Source organism: Diceros bicornis, chromosome 23 (genome assembly GCF_020826845.1).
Source record: "Diceros bicornis minor isolate mBicDic1 chromosome 23, mDicBic1.mat.cur, whole genome shotgun sequence".
NCBI lineage: Eukaryota > Metazoa > Chordata > Mammalia > Perissodactyla > Rhinocerotidae > Diceros > Diceros bicornis.
In genome coordinates this window covers 48,511,861-48,539,734 of record NC_080762.1, presented here as the reverse complement: position 1 = coordinate 48,539,734, position 27,874 = coordinate 48,511,861, and the positions used below count along the sequence as shown (strand labels likewise).

The window sequence follows — 27,874 nt, the reverse complement described above, 5'->3', positions numbered from 1 at the left end:
CTGAGCACTTACTGTGCGCCTACCACATGCTGGATATTTACTATCAGTAAAACATGAACTTTTCTTCCACAGAGCTTCTGTTCAAATGAATGCATTTTATTTCAGGCCTCTGTGGATAGCATCAATTATTCCACCAGATATGATTCTTACCCTTTTAGAAGGGATTACAGCCATTATCCATTACTGTTTGTTGGATCCTACTACACAGTATCACCAAGTAAGACTGCACAAATATTTGACTCCTTTTTAAAGACTGTGAGGTCTAATGAGTCCCCACTTGTAAACTTCAGTAAGTGATGATGTTTTTTTCTCCTGACTTTAATAGCTTTTGGTCAGTGTAGACCAAAAACACTTGTTTGAAGCCCGCAGTGGAATCCTCTCAATTCTTCATATGATTATGTCCTCTGTGACATTGCTTTGGAGCATACTGCATCAGGCTGATTCTTCAGAAAAGATGACTATTGCTGCGTCTGCGTCTATTACCACTATTAATCTTGGAGCCACAAAGGTAAACGTTCGCACTTCACATGTGGAGCTCAAGAGTCTATTCGAGCACTTTCCGAAAGACTATATTCAGAATTTGTGAATAATTTGAGTACTATTTATGGCACTCTGCATGGATTGAATAATTAATCATCAAATAATTTTAACCGTTTTATTGAGATATGACATATCACAAAATTCACCTAAGTATGTACAATACAAAGATTTTTTTTCTAGTAAATTTACAGAGTGAAACTATCAGCACAATCTAATTTTCAGACATGTCTATCACCACAAAAAGTTTCCTAGTGCCCCTTTGCAATCACTCCCTGTTCCCATCCCTAACCACAATCAACCATTAATCTGTTTTCTCTACATACAGATTTGCTTTTTCTGGCCATTTCATATAAATGGAATCATACATTATTTGGTCTTTTGTATCTAGCTTCTTTCATGTGACATAATGTTTTTGAGGTTCATTCATACATGTATAGCTTTGTTCCTTTTTTTAAGTCGACATTCAATATGCAAAACCCTCCTAGAAAACAGTTGAACAGTATATACAGAGAGCTTTAAAAGTTTCATAGTCTTTGACCTAGTAATCTACTTTAGTAATGAATTCTAAAGTAATCAAAATTATGCAAATATATTTTTATAAGATATTCATTATAGCCCTATTTAATGGCAAAAAGAGAGATCCTCAACTATAAATAAGGAAATGGTTAAATAAGTTATCCTTTCAGTGTTACAATATGTAGCCACTGATAATCATGGTTTTGAAGAATTCTTGGTGGAAAAGTGCTTGAAAGTTTAAGTGAAACAGGGCTATTACACAATTTAACAAATATTGTTTTTCCAATTATGTAAAAAAAATTTATCTGCAGAAACAAAGTAAAGTTCATGTGTTAACAGTGATTATCTCAGGATGATGGGATTAAAGATTGATTTAAAAAATTTTCTTCCTTATACTCGGGTATTTTCCACATTTTCTACTTTATATTAGAGGAAAATTACATGAATATTTAAAAGTATGTTATGCTATGTCAGTTGTCAAATTGACTTCCCTCAATTACCTGACCTTACTCCTAGACCTGCCTGTCTAGGTCTGGGAGTCATGGGAACACACCTAGAATTGGGAGAAGGGGAAGGGTTAGAAGCGTTATAAAATTTTGTCTAAGTACTGATATTTGGATTAAACTATGCTTTTTTGTTGTTTAATTTCACTTAAATATAAAACAACTCCTGCCCCCCCCCCTTTTTTAGGAATCTACATCAAATGTCATTGAATTTCTTATATTGTGTTTTTTTATTATCTCAAGTAAACAGACTCTTGCATTTGGCTGATTGTAGTTGTCATTTTATAGGTGTTTTTTTTTCTCTTGGAATTAAAATGACCATGGTTGCATCTCTCAACACTATTAAAGTTTCCTGGGGGCCGGCCCCGTGGCTTAGCGGTTAAGTGCGCACGCTCCACTGCTGGCGGCCCGGGTTTGGATCCTGGGCGTGCACCAACACACCGCTTCTCCGGCCATGCTGAGGCCAAGTCCCACATACACCAACTAGAAGGATGTGCAGTGTGACACACAACTATCTACTGGGGCTTTGGGGGAAACAAAATAAATAAATAAAATTATTAAAAAAAAAAAAAGTTTCCTGTACTATTATTTAGGTAGTAAAACATATAAGTACTATATATTATTTCAAGAAAACCTGAAAATGCAGTCTAGTTATTAATGCTTTCATAATTTTTAATTCATTTGTCGTTTGCTTAAATTGCTTTAGAACTTGAGACAGCAGATTCTTGAATTATTGGGCCCGATTTCAATGAATCATGGTGTTCACTTTATGGCTGCCATTGCGTTTGTATGGAATGAAAGAAAACAGAACAAAACCACCACCAGGACCAAAGTATGTATTTAACCATTTGGTACTTTTTGTTTTTTCACTTGGTGAGCATTTGGTAAGTACATGCTGATTTTCAGTTCTCCCTTAGTTGCAATGGGGCAGGGATGGGATGGGTAGTGGAAAAGCAACAGTTTGTCTACAATTCTAGATAATTCTTGTTGCTTAAATTTCTAAAGCACAAAAGGTATTATTCTATGTGAAAAAAGAAATTAGTATGATATTAAAACTGTAGCTGTATTTTAAATAGAAATGGTAATATAGTACTGTGTATTTTTTAAATGCTAGTCATTCAAGGTACCAAACAAGGATATGGAGAGAAGTTTTCATCTTGACTAGTTTTTCATTATGACGTGATAGCTGAAATAGTTCGTTTTTAAATGTAATTTATATATTGGTTTTGACTGGATTATATGTGAAAATTGTGTTGTTTTGTGACTTTTAACAGTTCAAAAAAGGTGTTCCATATTGGAAATAGTGACTGAGAATATTAAGGCTATTAAATTTACATTCACACAAAATGTATGATTTATCTAGCTAAGGGTTTCTGATCTGTTATTTCTGAGCTGATTTCACATTACATATATGCTGAAATTTCTAAAATAATAAAAGTAAACATTCCTACTTATATGACATGATTTTGCTTGTGAGGATTTAGTAGTAGGCATTACATTAGACAGAAGTGAAATCCTGGACTATTTAAAAGCAGTCAAGGACATGTGGTTAACATGGCATATTGAACCCATGCATTTTGCTCTGCTGTCTTCCCAAAAATGAGAATAAAGGAATTTAAAAAGGTATAAACCCACAGTGACAAACATTGGGAGCGGTGACCACAGAAAAATAAGAAGTGTTAACAGAATTTTGCAAGATGAAAAACACATGTCTGAGTTGTAACTGACTTAGTAGAGAAAGCTGATATCTAATAGCCTGCAAGAAGGGAACCAATTCCTGCTATAAAACCACAGGCGGTCTTGGGGAGTAGAGTATCAGGTACTTTTAAAGGCAAAGGGTTAGGATGGGGCTGAAATCTGGAAGATTCATTGAAAGTTTATGTAAGGAGCGGGTAGACCCCTTCTAGATCCCTTTTCCCCAACCCAAGCAACCACCCACTTCTCCTACCCTACCCCAGCAGGAGACTGGAGTCAAGTTTACTCTATGAAGAGTTTGTCAAGAGAGGCTGTGGACTCAAGGGCACAAGATTCTCACAGGTAGAAGTTAGACTTCATGCTGAAAACAAGAGCATTCAGGAAAAGTCTACAAACTGAAAAATGAGAATCAACTTCACCCCAGTGAGATGGCAAGAGGATATATGTCCCTCAGGTAGGAGTTTTGAGGATTCCTCTCTAGGAAGATGACCTGACCAAGAAAAAAGACCTATAGCTGCTGAAGTTTTTGAGTCCCCTAACAAAAAAACGGGGCTGCTATGACCACACAGGGAGGCCCACCTATCCATTAGTCTTGCACAAAAATGCTTGAATTCCCATCACTTTTTAATTTCTTTTTGAAAGACAATCACAACATAGTTGTTAAGAGTATAGACTTTGAAACTAGATCCTTGAGCTTCAAATCCTGACTTCTCCACTCACTAGCTATATGACTTCAGGGTAGAAATACTACTTCGTGGGGTTGGTTGTGAGAATTAGAAGAATATATATGTATACACTGTCATCACCGTGGCCTGGGTTTGTTTCCTGGTCAGGGAAACACACCACCCATCTGTCATTTGTCATAGTGTGGCAGCTGTGTGTTGCTGTGATGCTGAAAGCTGTGCCACCAGTATTTCACATACCAGCAGGGTCACTCATGGTGGACAGGTTTCAGCGGAGCTTCCAAACTAAGAAGGACCTGGCCACCCACTTCCAAAAAAATTGGCCGTGAAAACCCTATGAATAGCAGTGGAACATTATCCAATAGAGTGCCAGAAGATGAGAGGAAGGCACAAAAAGACTGGGCAGGGTTCCACTCTGCTGTGCACAGGGTTGCTAGGAATCAAAATCAACGGGACTAATAAAAACCATATATATGACACTTAGAGCAATGCCTGGCACTTAATAAGCACTCTGCAAATATTAGCTATATTATTATTCCTTACATTTAAATATGAATAGAGAGACAAGGATTACCAGTCACATGAAGAAGGCCTCTAATATAAAAGACAAATACCAAAACAACGAGGCAAAAAAATTCAAAAGAAACAATACAGGTAACAGAAGAAAATGTAAATAATAATAGTGATGGCTTTCAAGAAGTGAAACCATATTGCATCCGTGAAATAAGAGGAGATTATAAGAAAGACCATTGCAAAAATTAAAATTCTTCTTGGATATTAAAAATTTTATAGCAGAAGCAAAACAAAAACGGTATAAATGTTCAAAGAGAAAGTTGATAAATATCAGAAATAGAACATAAATGTAAAGTAATGGAAAATAGGAGAGTGATACTGGAGGCTCAATATGGGCATACTTCTTTTCATTGCACTTTGCAGATCCTGCATTTTTACAAGACTCCACCAGCAGAAAGATTACAGCTTGCTGAAGGCTCAGATGATAATACGTTTTAGCAATAAAGTATTTTTTAATTAAGATATGCACATTATTTTTTTAGACATGCTGCTATTGCACACTTAATAGACTACAATATAGTATAAACATAACATTTATATGCACTGGGAAACTGAAAACTTCGTGTGACTCGCTTTATTGCCATATTCACTTTACTGCAGTTGTCTGGGACTGAAGCTGCAGTATCTCCGAGATATGCCCGTATCTTTTGCAGAAAGAAAGAACAGAAAAAATGAGGGGAGAAAAATATCACAGTAATAATACAAGAAAATTTCCCAGAAATGAGTTTCCACAGGCACTGTGAAAATGTCTACGCAAAGATCAGCATGTAATTTCAGAACACTGGAAATAAAGAGGAGATCTGAAACTAAAGAGAAAATACTGGTCCTATTCAGTGAAATAATGATAAGATTTGTCAATAGTAACACTGGAAATTGTGATGGGAAAATTAGTTTCAACCTATATTTCTGTACTCAGCCAAACTGTCACTCAAGGCATTTTTGAACCATGCAATGTCTCAAAAAAAAAAAAAAAAACCATCAGTTCACCCTTTCTCGGCTACTGGAAGATGCATCTCTACCAGAGGAGGAATAAACCAAAAAGGAAGAAGACATGAGATCCAAGAAATAGGGGTTCCAACACAGAAGAAAAGGAAATGGAATCTCTAGGCCAGTGGTCATAGGAGAGAGATCAAGGTGATACTGTGTAGCAAGCCTAGAGAGTACTAAGCCAGGGTAGAACAGAAAGACATTGAACAGATGTCTCAAAAAAAAAAAAAAGAGGAGAAGAAGGGAGAATGTTAATTACCTGATGTATTTGAATATGTATTAGGGGAGATTTACAGTTGTTGGAGCATTTGGGATGCATTTGTGATAGAGAGAACCAAGCTAACAAAAAGAAAAAGTAGTTTATTAACACTAGGAAAAACAAAAGTTGTACAGGAAGAGAAATGCAATGATAGTACAATACACAGCACAACAATAAATAGTCATGTGAACACTGGGTGTTGATTTAAATAAAATTATGATATTATGATATTGGGACGATAGGGAGAAAAGTATAAGAGAGCTAAATTTTTGTCTTCTAAAGTTAGGAAGTCAGGGTCGGCCCCGTGGCTTAGCGGTTAAGTGCGTGCGCTCTGCTACTAGCGGCCAGGGTTCGGATCCCGGGCGCGCACCGACGCACCGCTTCTCTGGCCATGCTGAGGCCGCGTCCCACATACAGCAACTAGAAGGATGTGCAGATATGACATACAACTATCTACTGGGGCTTTGGGGGAAAAATAAATAAATTAATTAATTAAATTAAAAAAAAATTAAGTTAGGAAGTCAGTAGATAATGTCTAAAATTGAAAAAAAAAAAGTCATGAAAGGAAAAAATAATAGCAGTGTGTATTATTCAGAAATAATAAAAAGAGCTAAGAGTTGGGAATGGTTACTCTGGGGCATAGGAAGGGCTAGGGCACTGCTATTTTGTCTTATCAGGCTTATTGTCCTATTCGATTTTTTGAAATGATATACATGTATTATATTGATTAAAAAAAAATAAATTTTACCTAAAGTAATCAAGGGACTTGGAAAAAAAAGTCCTTTATATTAAGAAGAGGCCATAAAATAGTCTCATAATTCTGTGATTTCTCTTAAAAGACTATGTACACACATACATATGTAAATACAGTGATGTGTTATCCAGGTCATTCCAGCAGCCAGTGAAGAACAGCTTTTACTGGTAGAACTGGTTCGCTCAATCAGTGTCATGAGAGCAGAAACTGTTATACAGACTGTGAAAGAAGTTTTAAAGCAGCCTCCAGCCATAGCCAAGGACAAGGTAAGAAACGCTTTTCTTTGCTTTTGTTTACAATTCTATTTTAGAAGTGATGCTGGTAGGTAAGTTATTTTTTGTACAATAATGTCCTTTTAACTATAGTACGTATTTGAGAGATGCGTGCATGTGGCCCTCACACTACCATAGTGAAAACAGTGCTCAATATCTGCAGTGACTTCCTGTAGCCAGTGAAGAGCAGTTCACTGCTCATCTCTCTGTGCACGTCTAAAGCAGTCAAGAGCCGTGGGACCAAATTAGGGAAAGTTTTTCTCGCCATTTAAAGGAAGAACACAGAAGCCAGAGCTCAAGGTGTGCTTACCTCAGTTGTTGGCTTTTTCACAGCTTCTTTATTACTTTCTCTTGAGAATGAATCTCTCAGTTCTGTAAACTCCCTATGTTTTGCCATAACCTTAGTTCTAGTCCGTGTCATTTCTTGACTCTGTACAAGACTGTGCTTTGCAAGGACTGCAGAAAATTCATAATCGTCTCTGCATTCACAGTGTACTGTCTCTAATTAGGCAAACATAAAAGTCTACAAATTAGTAAAATCATGGACTTACCTACTTTTTTTGCTCTTTGTTCCAGCAATAAGAGGCCATATTTTCTTGGAAAATATTTACCAATTGCAAACATTAGTCTTTAAGCCAAGCCAAAATAGACCTAATTACATTCTTAAAAGAATTATTACACGTCTCTGAAAATGTTGAATTATTTTTTCTTTTATCTTTTCCTTGAATTGCCAATGGGAAGAGTGTGCTTGCATGTATCAATAACCAGTGTCTTTATTAACATTTTAATAATTTCCTTGCTATTTTGAAATCACCTCTGGGGCATTTGTGATAGAATTTTAAATTCACATGTGAAACCTCAATTCAGCATAATATTTTGAGCATCTACTTGTGCCAGATATTGGACTAAGTGTGAAGGCTGTGAAAACAAAGAAGAGTAAATTCCACCTCCACCCCCCAATTGCTGTCCCTGTGCCTCAATCTACTAAGTTCTGTATCCATAAGATACTTGACTTTTCTCTGTGTGGTAAAAGGGGAAACCTTCAAGGGAATAGTTGGTACTAAAAAGGAACAAATTGGTAAATGTCAGTGGACATCAGTATCATTTTCTAGTCTAGCCTATTACTAGTTTCTAAGGGCAGGTGTTTTCTTTTTCTTGTATGTTACCCTCAGCATTGTCTTTAAAGACTACATTTTAGCTATTAGGAGTTGGTCCCAAATTTGAACTAACTACACTGATTAACAGAAATGTGTGGTAAAATAGATTTAAATTCACATTTTATAAAAAAATCTCAACCTAATTCTGATAGCACCAACCAAGCATAAGCTGATTAAAATAAAACTAATTTTGATGCTTATAGAGTAAATGGATCATTTGAAAGTAATGGCTGGAGTATCAACTTTTGATATGGGGGGAGGGGCAGGGAGGAATTGAGGATCTTCTAATTCCTTCCATCCATTTTCAACTTCTAGCTCTTGTGTTGAGTTTTCCCTGCTAAATGGAAGAGAGCTGCATGGTTTTTATGACAAACTCATGTTTGATTTTTTTCTCTTTTTTTTACTTAAAAATTGGCAGTAAAATACAGAGTAGTTGCAACAATGAAAAAGCAAAGGCAGCATTTTTCTTCACGGTAAAATTGATTTCTTTTGTTTACAGAAACATCTTTCTTTGGAAGTCTGCATGCTTCAGTTTTTCTATGCTTATATTCAAAGGTAAGATAACTGATGTGGATCTCTCCTTACTGCATTAGCAATGTATAAAATTTAAGAAATATAGGAGAAAAGCACCTGAATTCTTTCAAGAAGTTCATATTTTCCCCCCTAAAATTAAAAGAACAAATGCTAGAAACAGAGCAACATTGTTTATTATATATTAATACAAGTCATTGGGTATCTTAATGACCCAGCCATGCAAATCCTACAAACCTAAAGACCTAAGTATATTAAAGATAAACTGGATATTAAAACACTGAATTGTAAGAAAATTTTTTAAATATAAATGAAAAGCTGAATCCTACTCTTGAAACCATGTGTATTGCCACTGAATCTATTATTATTTTGATATTGGTGAACATGTGGTAACCTAATCTGATTTTCCTTTTTCCCCCTGAGGAAGATTCACACAGAGCTAACATCCATTGCCAGTCTTCCTCTTTTTTCGATTGAGGAAGATTAGCCCTGAGCTAACACCTGTGCCAGTCTTCCTCTATTTTATATGTGGGTCACCACCACAGCATGGCTGACAAGTGGTATAGGTCCACGCCTGGGATCTGAGCCTGTGAACCCGGGCCACCAAAGCAGAGGGCACTGACCTTAACTACTACACCAAGGGGCTGGCCCCCTGATTTTTTGTGTGTGTGAGAAGGACTAGCCCTGAGCTAACATCCAATGCCAATCCTCCTCTTTCTGCTGAGGAAGATTGGCCCTGGGCTAACATCCGTGCCCATCTTCCTCTGCTTTCTATGGGACGCCGCCACAGCATGGCCTGACAAGCAGTGCGTCAGTGCGTGCCCGGGATCCAAACCTGCGAACCCTAGGCCGCCAAAGTGGAGCACACACACTTAACCGCTGTGCCACGAGGCCAGCCCTCTCTTTTTTCTTTTTTTTTAATGTTAGGAATGATGATATGAAAATATCTCCTTGTTATGGTAGTCCAGTTTTGTGTTTAGTTGACCCCTATCAGAACTTAGTTGATTTGAGTTTTGTTTGGTTTGGTTTGTTGTTTTTTTTGTGTGTGAGGAAGATTAGACCTGAGCTAACATCTGTTGCCAGTCCTCCTCTTTTTGCTGAGGAAGATTGGCCCTGGGCTAACATCCATACCCATCTTCCTCTACTTTATATGTGGGACGCCTGCCACAGCATGGCTTGATAAGCAGTGCATAGGTCCGTGCCTGGCATCCAAACCTGCGAACCCTGGGCCACCGAAGCGGAATGCGTGAACTTAACCACTACACCACCGGGCCAGCCCCTGATTTGAGTTTTGATAAACTTTTTACTGGAGAACCTGAATCTTAATCCTCCCTTTAGGGTAATTCCATTTTAATCACCAAACTTGGCATCAATTTGTGATCTATGACTAACATTTATAAAGTTAGGTTATGTAGTATGTTTAAACTGCTTGTGACTTAAAGCAAAGACTGCTTAAATCTGAACTTAGATACGTAGAGGTGTTCGGGTTAAGGTCAGACTGAAACAAAGGTAATCTTAATTTCTCTAGAGGTGAGAGACTGATGTTCAGGATAGATTAACAGCTCTCCCTTAGGTGAGATAGAGACTCGTAGGTGAAGGAAAAAGAGCTAACGTAAGAGAGAGGTAGAGAGAATAGGATAGGGAGTAGGTGACTATGATGTCAGTAATTAAACTGAAATTTATTGCAGTTGTATTTTACTTTTGAGAGTCCCTGCAATTAAAAACTGGGAGTTCTGTAGCAAAATTTCTAGACTAAGCACACTGGGTATTTTAAATGTGTTTGGTTTTCTTTTTATATATTAGTAGAAAACATAAAGCTTTTAGGAATTTTGTTCTATCATAGTCTATAAAAATTTAGAGAATGTTTCAGAGAAACTAGTAGGAAAATGTGTTAAAGACTGTGGGAAAATAAAAAGAAAATTAAAGTTTACTGTGGCTTTATGTATATATGCAAACTATATTTATCTTGCAGAATTCCAGTGCCCAATTTAGTGGACAGCTGGGCATCACTGTTGATACTTCTCAAAGACTCAATACAACTGAGTCTTCCAGCCCCAGGGCAGTTTCTGATACTTGGGTAAGCAATTTCACTTAAAAATATTATTTCAAGGAAAAGAATAATGTTCATTGTCCTAATTGCCGAATAACAGATGTTTCAGGTGACCATGTGATCTTGCTACCTTCTTATAGGATTCTCAAGGTATAGAACTAGATGTATAATACGAGGCCTATAAAAAGGGAGAGCGATGGGGAGGAAACAATGTGTGTTTATACATATACAAAATGTAAACATGCTAACATAAAATGGTTAAACAAGTAATTACTTAGTGAGGAGAGAATGTGGGGTTAAAAGGGGAGGGGATGAGTAGGATAGCTGAATGGGAACTTCATAGGGGAAGGTCATTTGAGTTCAGGGCCCTGAACGTAAATAGGCTTGGAAAAGTCATTTTCCTTCTGTGTCTTGGAGTCTCCTGATCTATGTTAATAATTTATATGATTTGTTTGATAAATTCCAGTCACCCTTACTTAACTGCAAGCACCATGGTGTCATGGACAGTGTCTGTTTTTGCTCTCCGTTATTCTTGATTCACAGTAAATACTTGCTCAGTGAATGGAGGTGGTAGGAGCAGAAAGCCTTTGTGGAGACAGGAAGGGGCAGGGTATACTGGCACAAGGTACCTTGTCTGGTTTGGTTATAGAGTAAGGCACAGCAATGGAATGTTGGGTGAATGAGAAGGGAGATGGGAGCTAGATGGGGAAGGATTTTGCATTTCAGTTTAAGAAATTTGGTCTTAGGGTGGGAGTGATTGCCAGTGTTGAGGAGGGACATGACTGGCAAGGAGGATGGATCAGAACGGAAAGAGAATGGACTGGGAATTCTGTTTCAAGTGGGAGCTAGGGAGTGTGTGAACTACTGACGATGGGATTGAAAGAACAGGGCGAAGAAGGAAGAGGGGCCAGCAAAGGAGACAGAAAAGGAAATATCAGCAAGTTAGAAAGATTCCAAAGTCAGCTGGGAGGGGATGGAGAACAGGGAATGGCAGGTGTAAGAGTGAAAAAAGAAGGATGCATTTTCTGTAAGACTTTGCTACTCAAAAGTTGATCCTTCAACGAGCAGCATTGGAATCATCTGGGAGCTTGTTAGAAATGTAGAATCTCAGGCTCCACCTCAGACCACTTGAATCAGAATCTAAATTTTAACAAAATCCCCAAGTGATTTAAGTACACACTAAAGTTTGAAAAGGACTGCTTACAACAGAAGGGGGAAAGGAAAAGGAACAGAGTACACTTTTCCCCAGCCTTTTTACGTTACCTCAGATAGTCCAGTGATTTCATCAGTAGCCAGTGACAGTAACCATGTTATCACAGTGAATGAATACAAATTCAACCACGTGCAAAGAACTTTGACCTTTTAGTCAACCTCTATAATGCTGACGGTGATTTTATACATGTAGTTGTGTGGTTGTATAGACATAAACTTAGCTTTTACCTTTATTATCCTTAAGCGAACTAGCAATTCTGGTTTGGCAACCAGTGGTCTAGAAAATTTTGAAGTGGAGAGGATTCGGGAAGGTGAGTGTTCTTCAGTAAGATGGCCTCAAGTTTTCTGGTGAATGTGCGAATGTTGTCTTCTGACAGGAAGCAGAGAGAGGTAGAGGGACAGTAGTGAGAACTTGAGGAGAGTGGGTCACCCTGTAGTAGCTGAATAACCCTGAGGGCCCAGCCCAGCCAAAGTGAGCTAGAGATCCTGCTCGAGAATTTCAGGGATCATGATGATCCCTCGACCTTCATGCTATCTATTTCCAAGTCAAAAAGCTGAAGGAGTTTTAGACAGTGAACATGGAATGCAAAGAGCAGTGAACTCAATGTCTGCAATTCTTGGATCAAAGATTAAGATAAATAGTGTGTATAATTTTTAGTGATAAGAGATAAATGTCAATACTGGAAATCAAGCAATGTTCTCATGAAGATTTCTGATTCTTATCTTCTAATCTGTACGTCAGTAAACCTCCCATCTGTCAAGGAAGGCTATTCTCCCATCTGTCAAGGAAGATATTAGTGTCTGCCCTGTCTACCTTAAATTGTTTTAAGACTCAAAGAGCTGTAAAGGTACAGTTCTTTGAATCATCACCAAATACCCCTGCTGGCTAATTTCATTAAAAATGAAGGCCATCTGTTGTGACTTGTAGCTTCTCCCTCACAAGATTTTACTGTCTCCTCACCAACCTTTTCTTCCGTTCTCATTTCTCAGGTCATGAAGGATCCAACCTCCTTCTCAATGTGTGTGTACTCTGATTGAGTGTTTAAACAAAAACTTGGAGGTTTTCAGTTATACTAGAAACTTAATTCCCTTTTTAAATTTCTGGTGGTTTATTTTTTTAATTTTTTTACCATTCCACTGATCCTCTAAAAATTCCTAATTACAAAGTAGAAAATGATATGAAGATTGCTCTTCAATATCACTTTATATATTAGTTTGGAAATAATTATGCATATAATTTATCTTAATAAAATCAAGTCAAGGTAAATATTGAGTATAATTTTAGCAAATAATGGAAATAGAAATTATTTTTCATTCATGAAGTATTTTTAATCTATTATATATATATATACATACACATGGTAAGAAACCATTTCTCTGTTACAATTTAAGATGGTGGGGTTTTTTTAAACTTTTTTTTGATGTATAAAACACATACAGAAAAACATACAAATAATTAGTACACAACTCCACAAGTTATAGTCTCAAACCTAAATTAAGAAATAAAACACTATGTCTCCTCAGATCCCCTCCCAATTATTGTCCTTTCCCTTCCCCCCAGAGATAAACCCTATCCTGACTTCTGACACCACAGATAAATTTTGCCTTGTTTTTGAGCTATAAGTATACATATTTTATTTTGTGTCTGCTTCTTTCACACAACGTATGTTTGTAAGATTCATCCATGTAATTTCACATAGCTATAATTTATTTTCATTGCTGTTTAGTATTTCACCGTATGAATATACCACAATTTATCTCTTCTGTTGCTGGACATTTGGATTCTTTGTAGTTTTTCGCTTTTACGAATAATGCCGTTATAACCATCCTTGTACATGTCTTTTTATGCATGTGTTTATCATTTCAACTGAGTCATATGATATCCATATATATTCATTAAACATATAAAATAGAAATTGAGGCCACAAAGCCACTTGCTCACTGTGAGAAATTAGATTGCATCATTTTATTTCTTTAGACTAATATTTCTTGTTTGTTTTTATCTTTGGCCCTTTTAGGGTTCTGAATGAGTTTATTATGAAAAACCCTAGTCTGGAAAATAAAAAAGACCAAAGAGACCTTCAGGTAAGGCATTATGAATTGAGGGCTGTTGCCAAAACTCTGTGTTACTCAGTGCTCTCAACTCTAAAACGAGAAGGTCAAATAAGATCATCTGTGAAGTTTTGTGTGTATGTATATGTGTATACATACATATCTAGTGGTTTTTCCTTGTTTCTTTAGGATGTGACTCATAAAATAGTGGATGCAATTGGTGCAATTGCTGGTTCTTCTTTGGAACAGACAACATGGCTTCGGCGGAATCTTGAAGTTAAGCCGTCTCCCAAAATAATGGTGGATGGAACCAATTTGGAATCTGATGTTGAAGGTACTGATCTCAAACATTTGAGTTTATATTTGTAGGCCTATATTCACTAAGAAATCATTATAGCTAGCACTGTAAGTACCATAAAATCATCCCTTTTCTCATGTTTAGTGGGCAGCTTTTTCCATTGGGAAAAGACCTAACTGTATCTTTACCTGTCTTTTCTGTTATTTAGATATGTTATCACCTGCAATGGAAACCTCAAACATAACTCCTTCTGTATATAGTGTCCATGCACTGACGTTACTTTCTGAGGTAAATATTATCAAGTTTTTTTACATGAACTTTGAAGTAAACAGTTTCACAATTAAAGATTAAAGATCACAATTAAAGATTACAGAGGAATTTTTAATTTGAAAAACCATTTTGTACTTCTAGAAATCACTATATAGAATAAACAAAGTTTTGACTTTGGATTAGTTTGTTAAATATTAGTGATAATAACTTTAGATATTGCTCACCTCCCCATGCACTATTATTTTTGTGTACTTTTTTTTAAAAACATAGGTGCTTTTGTATCATAGTATGGTAGGCAAGGGTGGAGGTAGTGTAATGATGCTTGCCACTATCAAGTATTTTATGGTTTACCAAACATTTTTATATACATCTTCTGACATGCTCTTTTTTGTACCCTATTATACAGCCTTGCAGGTCATTTTAGTTTCCCCCTTTCAGATGTAGATACTGAGTCTCACAAAGATTAGAACAGTATAACTAAGGCCAAATAGCTATTAATTGACAGCGTGGGGACTTGAGCAGCTCAGTTCATTTGGTTGGTTTTTTTCCCAAGCCCCTTTTTAACCAAGTCAGGGAAAGAGAATACAGTTATGCGTTGCTTAACGACGGGGGATAAGTTCTCAGAAATGCATTGTTAGGCGATTTCTTTCTTGTGTGAACATCATAGAGTGTACTTACACAAGCCTAGATGGTATAGCCTACTACACACCTAGGCTATATAGTGCTAACCTATGGGACCACCATCGTAGATGCGGTCCATCACTGACCAAAGTGTCGTTATGCGGCACATGATTTGACTAGTTTCGAGTCTTAAATTTGCTGTTTACTCACTGTCACATTAGAAGGTTCTTGTCCTCTCTTTTTCGATACTTCTCTATCTTGGTTAGAAATCATAAAATTTACCCATATTTATATCCTATAGTTATAATGGACGAAAAAGCAAATAGTGGCAGAAGTCATTCATATAAAAATGGCTTAGATCTGATTTTCGATTTTTCTAAATTTAAAGTATTCTAGGTTTTCTTAAAGACTGAAAACCATCTCTGAATACTGTCACTTTTAGCTCTTAGATTATACTCCATTTCATTTCTTATGTTTTTTAGGTTTTGGCTCATCTTTTGGATATGGTTTTCTATAGTGATGAAAAAGAACGGGTTATTCCTTTACTTGTAAATATTATGCATTATGTTGTGCCCTACCTCCGAAATCACAGGTACTATTATCATTTAAGTAGATTACTTAGTTAATTCATAGCCTGTTAGAAACAAATTGTGTTCCATTATTGCCATTTTTGGAATTACCACAAAATGACATTATTTTTATCTTGAATTATAATGATTAAAGAAAAAAACCCATTATTTCTCTTATGGTGCTTTCTGTTTCCTATCTTTATTTTAGGTAAATGTGAACACTTACAAATAACTTAATGATAATTAAAATTATAACTTAGAGGTTAAGATGGTTTTGCTTCCTCCTAGTGCACATAATGCCCCTAGTTATAGAGCCTGTGTCCAGCTGCTTAGCAGTCTTAGCGGGTATCAGTACACTCGGAGAGCTTGGAAGAAAGAAGCCTTTGACCTCTTTATGGATCCCAGTTTCTTTCAGATGGATGCCTCTTGTGTTAATCAGTAAGTTGTTATCTTGCTTTTATTTAACATGATAATGCATCTCACAAAGTCTGTTGAAATCAACTACTATCCTGCAAAGTAGAACACTGTTCTCTAACAATAACAACAACATCTTAATTACATATCATAATCCTTGTCTCTTTCAGTTGGAGAGCAATTATGGACAACCTGATGACACATGATAAGACAACATTTAGAGATTTGATGAGTGAGTATTGTAGGATGACACCCTAAGCCGTGTCTTTCCTGTACATGATCCATTCTTGTTATTTACTTTGCTCTTTTCTAGAAACTACTGAATTAGCTCTTTGTCAGATTATACTTAGTACTCTATAAGAATATAATGTTAAAAGTAAAAGAGGACAACATAATGGTAAATAATAAGTAAAACTTTTTGGCCACGTCTAATTTGTCTCTAAGTTGTTTCCTCAGCACACAGCATAAAACCTGGCACATAGTAAGCACTCAATAAGTAATTGTTGAACCAATGAAAGACTAACAGGTGGGGAGGCAAGGAAAGGCAGGCAGTTGGATCCAACCTATGGGACAAGTCACTAAATCCTGGGGCTCTTTTATCTCCTCTGAAGGAAGAAAGAGAATCACTCTCCACCACACCCCCCCCCCATCTTGATTGGTTTTATACATTAGGGTTCCTCATAGTAGTTTTTGTGGGGAAAAAAAGGTTTTCTTGATTTTTTTTTTTTTTTAAGTTTGAAAGTTATTAAACTAATGACCTTAAATAGCAGTGAACTTGGGTGAGTCTATATGATTCTGTGTAAGTTCTTTAACACAAGCTGCGGTTCCTCCATCTGGCAAATTTTCACTCTCCTCTAATCTTCACAGAGTTCTTTTAAGGTTCAGATTCATCCATTCAGCAAATATTTATTAAAAGACAAAAATGGGCCAGGCATTATGCTCACATTAATCAAATAAATAACAGTATTTGAGGGAGTAAGAAGTTGTGAAGGAAATAGGGCGATGCGATAGATTTTAAATAACAGCTAAAGAGCTCACATTTGAGGTGAAACTAAAGAAGCCAACCATGAGAAGGCCTAGGGACAGAGTATTCTAGGCAAAGTGAACAAAAATTATAAAGGTCTTGGAGTGGGAACAAGCTTGGCGAGTTCAGGGAACAGCAAACAAGACAGTGTGGCTGCAGAAGAGCAAGCTGAGGGTGACGGGCAAGACACAAGGAAGGAGAGCTAGGTAGGCCAGGCCAGAAATTATTTTTAAAGCAATGAGAAGGATTTAGGCAGATGGCATAAAATATTAAAGGCTTTTATAAAATGGCACTGTTAGTATTTACCTTCTGAAACCTAACAGTTCTAAATTTTTCTCTCTCTCTACATCACAATTCCTACCCCTTGCTCTTCTGGCTTGTGTATGCCTCATCTGTTGGTTGGTCCTTCTGCCCCAGGGAGGAGCCCCAAGTCCTCTACCCAAAGTTCCTCACTCTTGGATGTGGTGGGCTATCTAGCCATTTTTAAAAACAGATAACAGAATAATCTTTTTCCAAATGACTGGATGACTGTATCAACCTCTCTCGCTTGCTTCTTTTAGCTCGTGTAGCTGTGGCTCAAAGCAGTTCACTTAATCTCTTTGCAAACCGTGATGTGGAACTAGAACAGAGAGCCATGCTTCTCAAAAGATTAGCATTTGCTATTTTTAGCAGTGAAATTGACCAGTACCAGAAATATCTTCCAGATATACAAGGTAAATAGTGAAAAACTGTTTTCTCTATCTTCCAGACTATAGGGGTTATTTTGTTCCTTAGAAAAATACTTTCCTTAAGTTGTAAGTTGGGGTGAAATATACCAAGTGTAGGTAGATGGAGAAGGTTGTAGAATTAAAAATTTGTTCTACTGAAACAATTATCATCACCAGTACATAAAAGAAATCAAACTTTGAGTTTGTAGAGCTTGCCTAAATGTGGTGTCTATTTTATTGTTTGGTTCAAATTTCCTAGGAATTCATGTTTGAGGATGAGCTATAAGACTATTTTGCTGCAGGCAGGCATGTTACTGTTATTTTTCTGTTTTGGATAGAGGATTATATACCTTTAAGGAGAGGACCAAAATATAGGCAGAGCCAGGAAATTCTGGCTAGAAGGAACATTTGGAGGTTCATAGTCTGGGGCCAGGGTGGAGGAGTGTATAAGGTTTTTGATAACTTTCATCAAATGTGTTTGGTGGCCCTCAGTGTCCTAAAGGATATCAGTGCACTCATCAGCCTGTGCCACCAAATAGCTCCACAGTGGGGATGAACTTGCCCTGGGGCAGAATTGTTTGCTGCTTGCTGCTCTAGTCTGTGCTGTGCAGCCTCCAGCCTCAGCAGCCAACATGGGGACTGGGTTGGGAATGACAGTTGTCATCTCTTTAGTGAGATTATTTTTCTCTCTCAGAAGATAAGTGACTCCCTCTTTACTAACCCTTTATACTTATGTCAGATATATAGCATGCACACTATTTGTCCCGTGATTTTCTTTTTTTAAGTTGGGTAAGTGCTACTCTAAAGAGTGGTCCATGGACCAGTAGCAGTCTGTTACCCCATCCATGATAAGTACAGAAATTTAATGTAAGCATTTTAAACTTTTATAGAAATTTGACAGAATCTCTTGAATCTAGTAATAAAGTAGTATTTGTATTTTATATATCTTTCTTCAATTTGATTTTTCTAGTAATTCATTTTTATTATATTTTACAGAAGTATCAATCTGCAGCAGATTGAAAATTTTTTTAAAAGTTGTTCCTTCACCACAGTTTGAGAAGGACTAGATTATATAGAAAACTTTATATTAAAATAATTAATTATTTAGAGATTGAAAATATACTACATTTCTTTCAGAGAGATTGGTTGAGAGTCTCCGTTTGCCCCAGGTGCCAACTCTTCACTCTCAAGTGTTCCTGTTTTTCAGAGTGTTACTTTTAAGAATGTCTCCACAACATCTTACCTCGCTCTGGCCTACCATGATTACAGAACTCGTGAGTTAATTTTAATTCAATCAAGTTATAAATCTAAATTATAAAACAATGTACTTACTGGATAAAAATTAATATTGGAAGAGAACTGAACTCTAAGACTGTTGCTGACAATTTTTATAATTGAAAATAGTAAAACAAGTCAGAGTCCATCTCCAGACAGCTTAAACTTCCAAATACACAACGTTCCAAATATTAGCTCCTTGTGAATCATTACTTTGTCTGATCTGGTTTAATTCAGTCTCTTCTACACCAAATTGTTAACTTTGTCGTGGCTGCCAGGCCTGGTTCTCACCTATAGCAGAACCTCTAGAGTGATTAGCTGGATTTGAAAGGACTGACATAAAGCATGTACTCACTCTTCAAGTGCAGCACTTATGCCAGTTAAGCTTGCTTCAGAGAGACTTTCATAAAGATTTTGTAAACTCTCAAACAATAAAACCTTCCCAAGTCCCACTGCACTAATCCATGCCCCTTCCTAAACCATACCCTGTCACCCTCGTCTGAGTGATTTGGGGAGTTGGGGAAAGGGAGATGAGAAAAGAAAGGGAAAAGAATCTATAACTCTGGAAACCTAGCATTTATAATTTCCCCACAAAGAAATTGGCTTTAATAGTTTTCCTTTTTTTAATAACTGTAACTCTGTTCCATAATCGCCAAAGACAAAAGCATACCTTCATCTCAACTCTGCCAATTGATTAGTAAGGCTCTGTGCTAAATTTGCAGTTTTATTTTCAGAAACTAAGTATAAAGATCCTGAAGTTGTATCCTAAAATTTGTTTTTATATTAATGAAAAATATAGCCTAAAGATATTTGAAAGACGGATTAAATATCCAGTTTAAATAAACATTTAACATTTATTCCACGGTCTTCAGGTACAGGTATTTTTACTGATGGAGCAGGAGCTCACTGCTGATGAAGACATCTCACGGTAATATGGAATTCATTTCAACATATTCTCGTCAGTGTTTAGTATCCTAAAATCATCCAGAATGTTACTTTACAACTAGGAGAGTATAGATAACAGTTTTATCTGCATACTTTATATATTTAGCCTTTTATTACCTTAACTGATCATATTTGGATATAATATATTTTCACTTACTCTTTAAGCATTTTAGACTGGATTAAATGATCAGTATTCATGGCCTTTGGCCTCTTAGGCACAAATTTTGTTTAAAGCAGTATAATGCTGTTTCAGCTCCATGAGCCATTTTGGTTTTTGTAGTTCAGATCCTGTCCCTGAAACATGCAGCAAAACCTATTATAACCTATAACTAAGGTAACCTATAACTAAGGTATCCATATGTCCAGATCTTCCAGATTTATCTGTTATATAATTTTATTCTTTTTAGTAGAGACAGTTTATTAACGTATGACTAAATGTAGTTTATTTTTATTTATGTAGGAATTTTTAGACAAAAAGTTTATAAACTAAAAAGCTCCTTTAAGACCATGTGCCTTGAATATATTTTATTCTTCTTCAGTGCTAGGTTTATAAAAAACAGTCCCCTCTACTAATCACTTTGTTTATTATTATAGAAATTTCCCCCCCATCTTTGCAGGACATTGAGTAGTAGGAAGGTCTCTTGGTTTTACAGCTTGTATTTTTATATTTCTTGAGTGTAACACAAGTTATTCTGTACTATTTTTATGTTCTTAAAATTTAAAGAACAAAAGTGAATTTTTTGAGAACAGCAAAATTACTTTAGTCATGACCTTGGTAATTACTAGTACACTTACCAGAATGATTATGAAGAATATTCGCTGGCACCTTGAGATTTTCCAGGAATTACCTGTTAGTAAACAGGTACAGTTGCTGACAGCACTCTCTCCCGCTTACAGGACTTCAGGCCCCTCTGTGGCTGGTCTGGAGACAACCTATACAGGAGGTAATGGCTTTTCTACTTCATATAACAGCCAGCGGTGGTTAAACCTCTATCTCTCTGCTTGCAAATTTTTGGACCTGGCTTTGGCATTGCCCTCCGAAAATCTTCCTCAGTTTCAAATGTAAGTAAAAGCAAGGATATTAAATGGATATTTTTGAAATGCATTTGCTTTGGTCATTGACATCTAAGACTAATTTAAAAGTTTTTTTGTGTGTAAGTTGAAATTTTAATAATTTTTTATTAACATGTCATTCTTTTGGTAGGGGGATGGGGCTACATAGTTACTGGAAATAAATGGTGCTATGGATATTAAGATTAACAGACCATTCAGTCAACAAATTGCGTACCCACTGGATGTGAGGCAGTGGAGTACATGACTCACCAGCTTCAAGTCCACTGTAGGAGACATAGTTAAACATACAATGGATGTTCTGACAGCTGATGTGCCAGATGCTGTGAGGCCACACAGCAGAGACCCATCCTAGCTTTGAGAGTCAGAGCAGGCCATGAGGGGAGTTTTATGCTGAGGAGGTAAAGAGTGAGGGTTGGGGGAGGCACATGTGTGAAGACTGAGAGGTTAGAGTGGTGCTGGTGTGTTGGAAGTGTTGAAAGATCAGTATTGCTGGAGCAGCATGTTGAGAGAAGAGGCTGCAAAGGGACTCAAGTATGTAAGGCCTCATAAGCTGTATTGGAGCATTTGGACTTGAACCTAAGGACAGTGGGAAGCCACTGAAGCATTTTAAGGAATGTAGTGATGTTATCAGGCTTGCATTTTAGAAATTTTACTTTGCCTGTATAGTTTGGAGAAAGGACAGGAGATGGGCAAGACTGGAATCAAGCAGGCTGTTTTATTTCAGATGATAGTGAACTGAATTAGAGAGACGGCAGGGGGAATAGGGAGAAAATTAATATAAGTAAATTCTCACAATGCCTTGTTCCTAAGTGCTGAAAAACATTTAATTATGGTTTTTCATATTTAAATTTTTAAAATAAAAGGCAAACTATATAAGATTGTTTTATCAAAATGTAGCCAATTTGAGAATTTATCCACATGATCAAATATGTGTTTATATAATGTATTATATTGTGTTATATTTTTCTTCTGGAATGGAATATTAATAGGATAAAGAGTAAGATACCAGAATCTTTTTTCTATATTTAAACATGCTTAAATCTGCAAAAATTGCTGTGTCACAAGCTTACTTTTCATTAAATTTAATGGAAAGAATTAGAAATTATTTTTAGATTAATTCCAGTTCCTTTTTTTTTTTATTTTCCATTTGAAAACCATACATATCTACTTCTTGATGAATCTCAGTGGTTGGATGTCTGTTAAACTGATGTTACTCCTGAAGAAATTCAGAAAAGGATACTAAGCAGAATTGTAGGAAAGTGGCCAAAATTAACTAGGATACTTATCTTCACAAAAGTGATAGAAACTATACTCTTCAGTGCTCTAGGAAGAAGAACATTGAGTATAGTATGCTCATGGTATTGACGTTTCAGCTTCTATGATGAGAAACAAAATGAGTTGATCCTCTTGTCAAGATAAAGTTACTAGAAAAGGGATGAAATGCCGTAACATTAACTGAAGTTTTTTAAAAACTACTATGTCTTTTTAAAAAAATCTATAAAGTAGTGGAAGATACCATGGAGAATTTAATAATCTTGAAAGAGTAATATCTTTCTAAGCATGATATATATTTCAAAAGTTCAAAATATTTGATAATTTAACTAAATACAAATTACAAAGTCTCTGTGTGACTAAAAAATACCATAAAGTTTAAAAGGCAGCAATTGAGTTGGAAAAAGATATTTGTAGTGTATAGGACAAAAATCTAACTTGCCTAATATATAAAAATTGATAGCCCAATAGAAAAATGGGCCAATGACACAGAGTTAATAAATAGATCATAGAAAAGGAATGGCTTCTCAACATAGGAAAAGGTGCTCAGCCATACTCATAAGAGAAATTCTAATTAAAATTATAAATAACCATCAGAATAGTGAAGATCTAAAAGTGTATTTCCTTTTACCCTTAACAACAGAAGCATTCTTATTCTTTTATTTTTGTGAGCAAGATTACCCTTAAGCTAACATCTGTTGCCAATCCTCCTCTTTTTGCTGAGGAAGATTGGCCCTGGACTAACATCCATGCCCATCTTCCTCTACTTTATATGGGACGCTGCCACAGCATGGCCCGGCAAGCGGTGCATCGGTGCATGCCCGGGATCCAAACCTGTGAACCCCGGGCCGCCGAAGCGGAGCTCACACACTTAACTGCTATGCCACCCGGCCGGCCCCCAAGCATTCTTATTCTTGTTGGAAGTGTACATTGATATTGTCCAGTTGTTCTTCAAAGAAGTTATATTTACCAAAATTCAAAATACACATTCTCTTTAAGCCAGTAATTTTGCTATATCCTACCACTATACTCTCAGATGTGCACAAAATCAGCATTATATAAGGGTATCCATTATGGCACTATTTCTAATAGCAAGAAATGGGGACAATCTAGGAGACAGGTTAAATCAGTACCTTCCAACACTGGAGTACTATGTAGCTGTTAAAAAGGATGGGGTTTTATATGATATTATCTCCAAGATATATAGTTAAAACAAGCAGCAGTCGTGTTTTGTTGTAAAGAGGAGGGGAGTGGTTGTGTGAATATGCATAAACTCTGTATGGATATACAAGAAACTGGTGCTATTAATGGATCCTATGGTGGGAGAGAGACTGCCTGTCTTTGGTATGCCCTTTTATACTGTTAGAATTTTTTCCATAGTCAGATATTAATTTTACTTATTAAAGACAAAAATAAAAACAAAAATACAGGGAAGGCATGAAAGAATTCTTTCAGTTCTTTGCCCCCTTACTATGTAGTTAGGGAACATTTGGCCAAACATATGGTGAGATTTTGCATATTAACGAATGAGGATGGAAACTTTTGTTGAGTTACGGGCTTTGTGCTCATGAAAAAAATAGTGATGAGGCCTTCACAAGTTTACATATTCATTTACTCATTACAACCCTATGAGGTAGTTAATAGTATCTATATTTACTGATGAAGAAAAGGCTCAGGTTAAGAAACAAGCCCAAGTTGACAGGGCTACAAGGGGCTCCAGCTGGCATTTGAATCTGTATAAATGGCGGGGTCATGATCTTTCTATGTTTATGTGGTCTTGTCCTAGATGGCACAAAGTCTGCCTTACTAATGTTGATCCTTCTTCTATACATAGGTACCGATGGGCCTTTATTCCAGAAGCCTCAGATGATTCAGGTTTGGAAGTCAGAAGGCAGGGCATACATCAACGAGAATTTAAACCTTATGTAGTACGACTAGCAAAACTTCTTCGGAAAAGGGCAAAGGTATTATATTCTTTTTATTTTTAATTTATTTTTGTTAAGTGTAAGAAGATAAAATTTGTAAAATATGTTTATGTCTCATGTACTTTATATCTTTCAGTATGCATCAGGCTAATTAATTAGAGATCTTTGTCCAAGCAAATAGTAATGAATTTGTCATACTCGTCAGTGGGCCTTTGTTACAAATCTTTCATCATCTTTTGCATTCAAAAAATTTCAAAAATAAACTGTACAATTTTGGGGTGATCCTGGGTTGTTTTGTGAGTCCTAATTTACAGTATGTGCTTTGAGTGCTCAGAAATTTTCCAGTCTTCTGGGGTCCCCTATTCAGGCAGCAGCTTCTAAACCACATTCCATAAACTGTAGAAATGGAATGGAGGAAAGTGATTACAAAGGAGGTTATACTAGAAGGATATGAAGAACTTGATTTAAAATCCACTTGTTTCCTTAGGGACTAAGTAAAAGGACAGAGATGAAAATGAAAGTTGGGTCCAGAGTTTAAGATAGGTCTTGAGTACTTTCACTTTGAAATCACAGGGTTTGAAGAAATAATCATGATAACAGATCCAGAAGCAATGTGATTATGACCCCAGGCACATGTACTTTCTGTCATCCTGCATCTCATTAGTAATAAGCGTTTTTATAAGACTTCTCCCTTATCTAAGGGATAAATGTGAGTCTTTTGCCCAAAACTTGTCCCACAGAATAAGAAAGGTTTTGATTGGAAAGCATTTTCCCATCCAACACACTCTAAAACAAGGTCTTCATGGCCAGGCGTACTTTCCACTAGAACAAAGGCTATGAGTTCTCCTCTTTCCTTCCACAGGACAAGGAGGAGGACTTTAAGACAGTGATTTTGGAGGGATTGGAGATGGCCAAGCATCAGGTGAGGGTGGCTTTTTGATGCTTGTGATATAGCAGAAACGTGCCACATCTGGACCAAATATTGAGACACAAGCCCAGGTCTGAATTGCAACAAGTACAAGAGAGGTAAACAGGAAGGAAGTCTTTCTTCAAGTGTAGATTGGTGAAGCGAAAGGAGAAATCATTTGTATGGAAACATGTTGGACCTTTTAATTTTATTATTGAGGAGCTGGTGTAGTTCTGATTAAGAAGAGCAGAACCCTGAAACAAGTGTACTCTTCTTGGTCAGAGCTTAGTCAAAGTCCCTTTCTTGAAGGTACATCTCGACAGGAATATAAACAAAAGGTTGCACCTTAGTTCTTGTACATTTGGAAACTAGCTATGTAGAGGGTTCAAGGATATTATCCTAAATTTTCCTTCAGGATAAATTTCTTTCTGTATATCCTTTAATTACTACTGAATTGCAGTTTGAGTTAGGGGACTAAAGACGGTATGGTCAGTCAGTTAATGGTAGTCAGTGAGTGAGGTGAAAGTCAGCCCCACGAGTGTCATTAAAGCCATTTTTTATAGTTGAGAAAGGAAGATGGTTTTCCATAGCCTATAATTTAGATTGGCGGCTAAATAACTGCTAAGAAATAAACTATGTGATGGCTCTTATTTTTTCTTTTTTTTTTTTGGCCATAAAGAACTGGAAGATCTTCTCTTGTTTGCTCCTAGTCTTCTGTTTTAACTTAAATCTACTTTCCTTGCTCAGGATTTTATTTTTAAATAAGCAAACAAACCTTGTGAGCACACACAAGAAAATAAGCTGGATTTTGCATCTGCTTTCTCCACTAGGAAACTAGTGATATTAAAATATTAGGTAAACAGTGCAAGTTTCTCAGCAGCATCTGATCTTAGAAGGCAAACTCCATTTGTTAACAAATATGACAGATTGTAATTCTTTTTCCTAAATCCCACTTAATGATTTTTTTTTTCCTTTTTCTATCCAGTTCATTGTCAGTCTTCATGATCTCTACTCAGTGTGTTTTCATATCTATGATTCTGTCCAAGTTCAGACATCTTCAGTTCTCATAAGTTTCTCTAAATAGACTGATGTCTGCAACTATTTGGATAATTTAGTTGGCTTTTCAAACTAACCTTAGCACACAAATTATTTTACTTGTATTTATAATTAGTTGACAGAGTTTTCAGATACATTCTCATTTGATTTCTCTGCTGCAAGATGGATTACATTTCCCCATTTTGTAAGTCAGGAACTGTTCTGTATCTTGCCCAAGGATGCCACACAGTAAGTAAATGGAGAGCCAGGACACTAACCACTTATTTTGACTCCAGGTCCAGCTTTCCTCCCCACGTTGTTTAGCACAACACAGAAGCAGACAGCAGTGTCTCCCCAGAGGGATCCTTTCTTTTCTCTGTGCTGACAGTAATTATTCACTTTGGACCCTGCTACCATCTTGTGGCAAGTTTAAGCCATATGGCTAAAAGGGAATTAATTGACTTACTAATGGTGGAATGTGTAAGACCCTTTCTTCTTCTGTAGTCATTCTGTGACCTAGCCTTGGTTACATTAGTAGGAGTCCAGAAATCTGGGAGCTTTTTGAGTATATACAAAGCACAGCAGACTTTGATATTTGACTCCCTCTATCCAAAACCGATTCTGCCAACGAAGCTTACTTGTGCATTCTAGCTGGAAAATGTTACTACAGTGTTAGACCGTCAATGTACACTTATTGGTACTCTACTGGCACCAAAAGGCCTCAGAGGTAGAAGCAAGGAGTCAAGTCTGGAATAGAGACTTCATGTCATCATTTGTATTCATTTCTTAACTGTTTGCTGTTTATGCCCTTTTAAGTTTTCTCATGAACGACATGATCTGTTAATAACAATCCCCTTTGTGTTTTCTGCAGAAAAATCCAGAGGAAGACAACTCAGGGAGAACGTTGGGTTGGGAGCCGGGGCACTTGCTGCTCACCATCTGCACCGTGCGCAGTATTGAGCAGCTCCTGCCGTTCTTCAACGTACTCAGCCAAGTCTTCAACAGCAAAGTCACCAGCCGATGTGTAGGACACTCAGGGAGCCCCATCCTCCACTCAAACACCTTCCCTAATAAGGACATGAAACTGGAAAACAACAAACCATTTTCCAGCAAGGCCAGGCAAAAAATAGAAGAGATGGTAGAAAAAGATTTTCTGGAAGGGGTGATAAAAACTTGAGCACCACAAGTGGTTCCATTTAGTTTAAATGTAAATGTAATTATTTAAAACAAACATTGCTCTAAGTTGTATAGTTTCTTTCTTTTTTTGTATGTAACAACACATTTCAGGTTGTATTTAATTTAAATATTTGTAAATAAGAGCAAATGTCTGAATGTGGCCTGAATCAAGTTTAAATATTGTTGGCTCATATGATTATGGTGCCTAAGAGAGATCTATATATACATAATATAGTCCATTGTTTTATTGTCCTGAGTTGTCTTAAACCTGCAAAATACAGACTGCACATTTTTTTCTATTGGTTTCAGGCTTTGTTTAATTTGGATTGGTTGGGGATTTCTTTTCTTTCCATTATTAACCACATTCCAGTATCAGAATGGTGTCACTTAGTCTGTCAGAGGCTTGGTAATATATTACAATTAGTTTTCTCCCACACACCTTCACTAAGAGGAGTAACAAGTCTTTGAGCCTGGGCCGTGCATCCTCTAAGTGTAGGATGAGCATCTCAACCTCACGACAGAGTAGAGACATACATACAAGCCTTCGTGTTCACACCTGATTTCCTAGTGATGTTATT

General features: G+C 36.6%; 1 protein-coding gene across 3 annotated transcripts in view; it reads left to right on the top strand.

The window, feature by feature from the left end:
* The window catches only part of DOP1A (DOP1 leucine zipper like protein A), a 92,330-nt gene extending 64,478 nt beyond the window's left edge, over positions 1 to 27,852 (top strand). For 2 of the 3 annotated variants that reach the window (XM_058566697.1, XM_058566698.1), the window contains exons 20-38: positions 106 to 217; positions 326 to 508; positions 2,266 to 2,391; positions 6,642 to 6,776; positions 8,439 to 8,494; positions 10,443 to 10,547; positions 13,751 to 13,817; positions 13,974 to 14,118; positions 14,291 to 14,370; positions 15,456 to 15,565; positions 15,831 to 15,980; positions 16,127 to 16,188; positions 17,541 to 17,693; positions 18,825 to 18,961; positions 19,835 to 19,890; positions 20,805 to 20,969; positions 24,088 to 24,217; positions 25,041 to 25,100; positions 26,992 to 27,852. In XM_058566697.1, coding sequence (XP_058422680.1) covers positions 106 to 217; positions 326 to 508; positions 2,266 to 2,391; positions 6,642 to 6,776; positions 8,439 to 8,494; positions 10,443 to 10,547; positions 13,751 to 13,817; positions 13,974 to 14,118; positions 14,291 to 14,370; positions 15,456 to 15,565; positions 15,831 to 15,980; positions 16,127 to 16,188; positions 17,541 to 17,693; positions 18,825 to 18,961; positions 19,835 to 19,890; positions 20,805 to 20,969; positions 24,088 to 24,217; positions 25,041 to 25,100; positions 26,992 to 27,297 — 2,338 coding nt within the window. In that variant the 3' untranslated portion in view covers positions 27,298 to 27,852. The remainder of the gene's footprint in view (positions 1 to 105; positions 218 to 325; positions 509 to 2,265; positions 2,392 to 6,641; positions 6,777 to 8,438; positions 8,495 to 10,442; positions 10,548 to 13,750; positions 13,818 to 13,973; positions 14,119 to 14,290; positions 14,371 to 15,455; positions 15,566 to 15,830; positions 15,981 to 16,126; positions 16,189 to 17,540; positions 17,694 to 18,824; positions 18,962 to 19,834; positions 19,891 to 20,804; positions 20,970 to 24,087; positions 24,218 to 25,040; positions 25,101 to 26,991) is intronic. The other variant, XM_058566699.1, reaches the window with a different exon arrangement.
* The last annotated feature ends 22 nt before the right edge of the window (positions 27,853 to 27,874 follow it).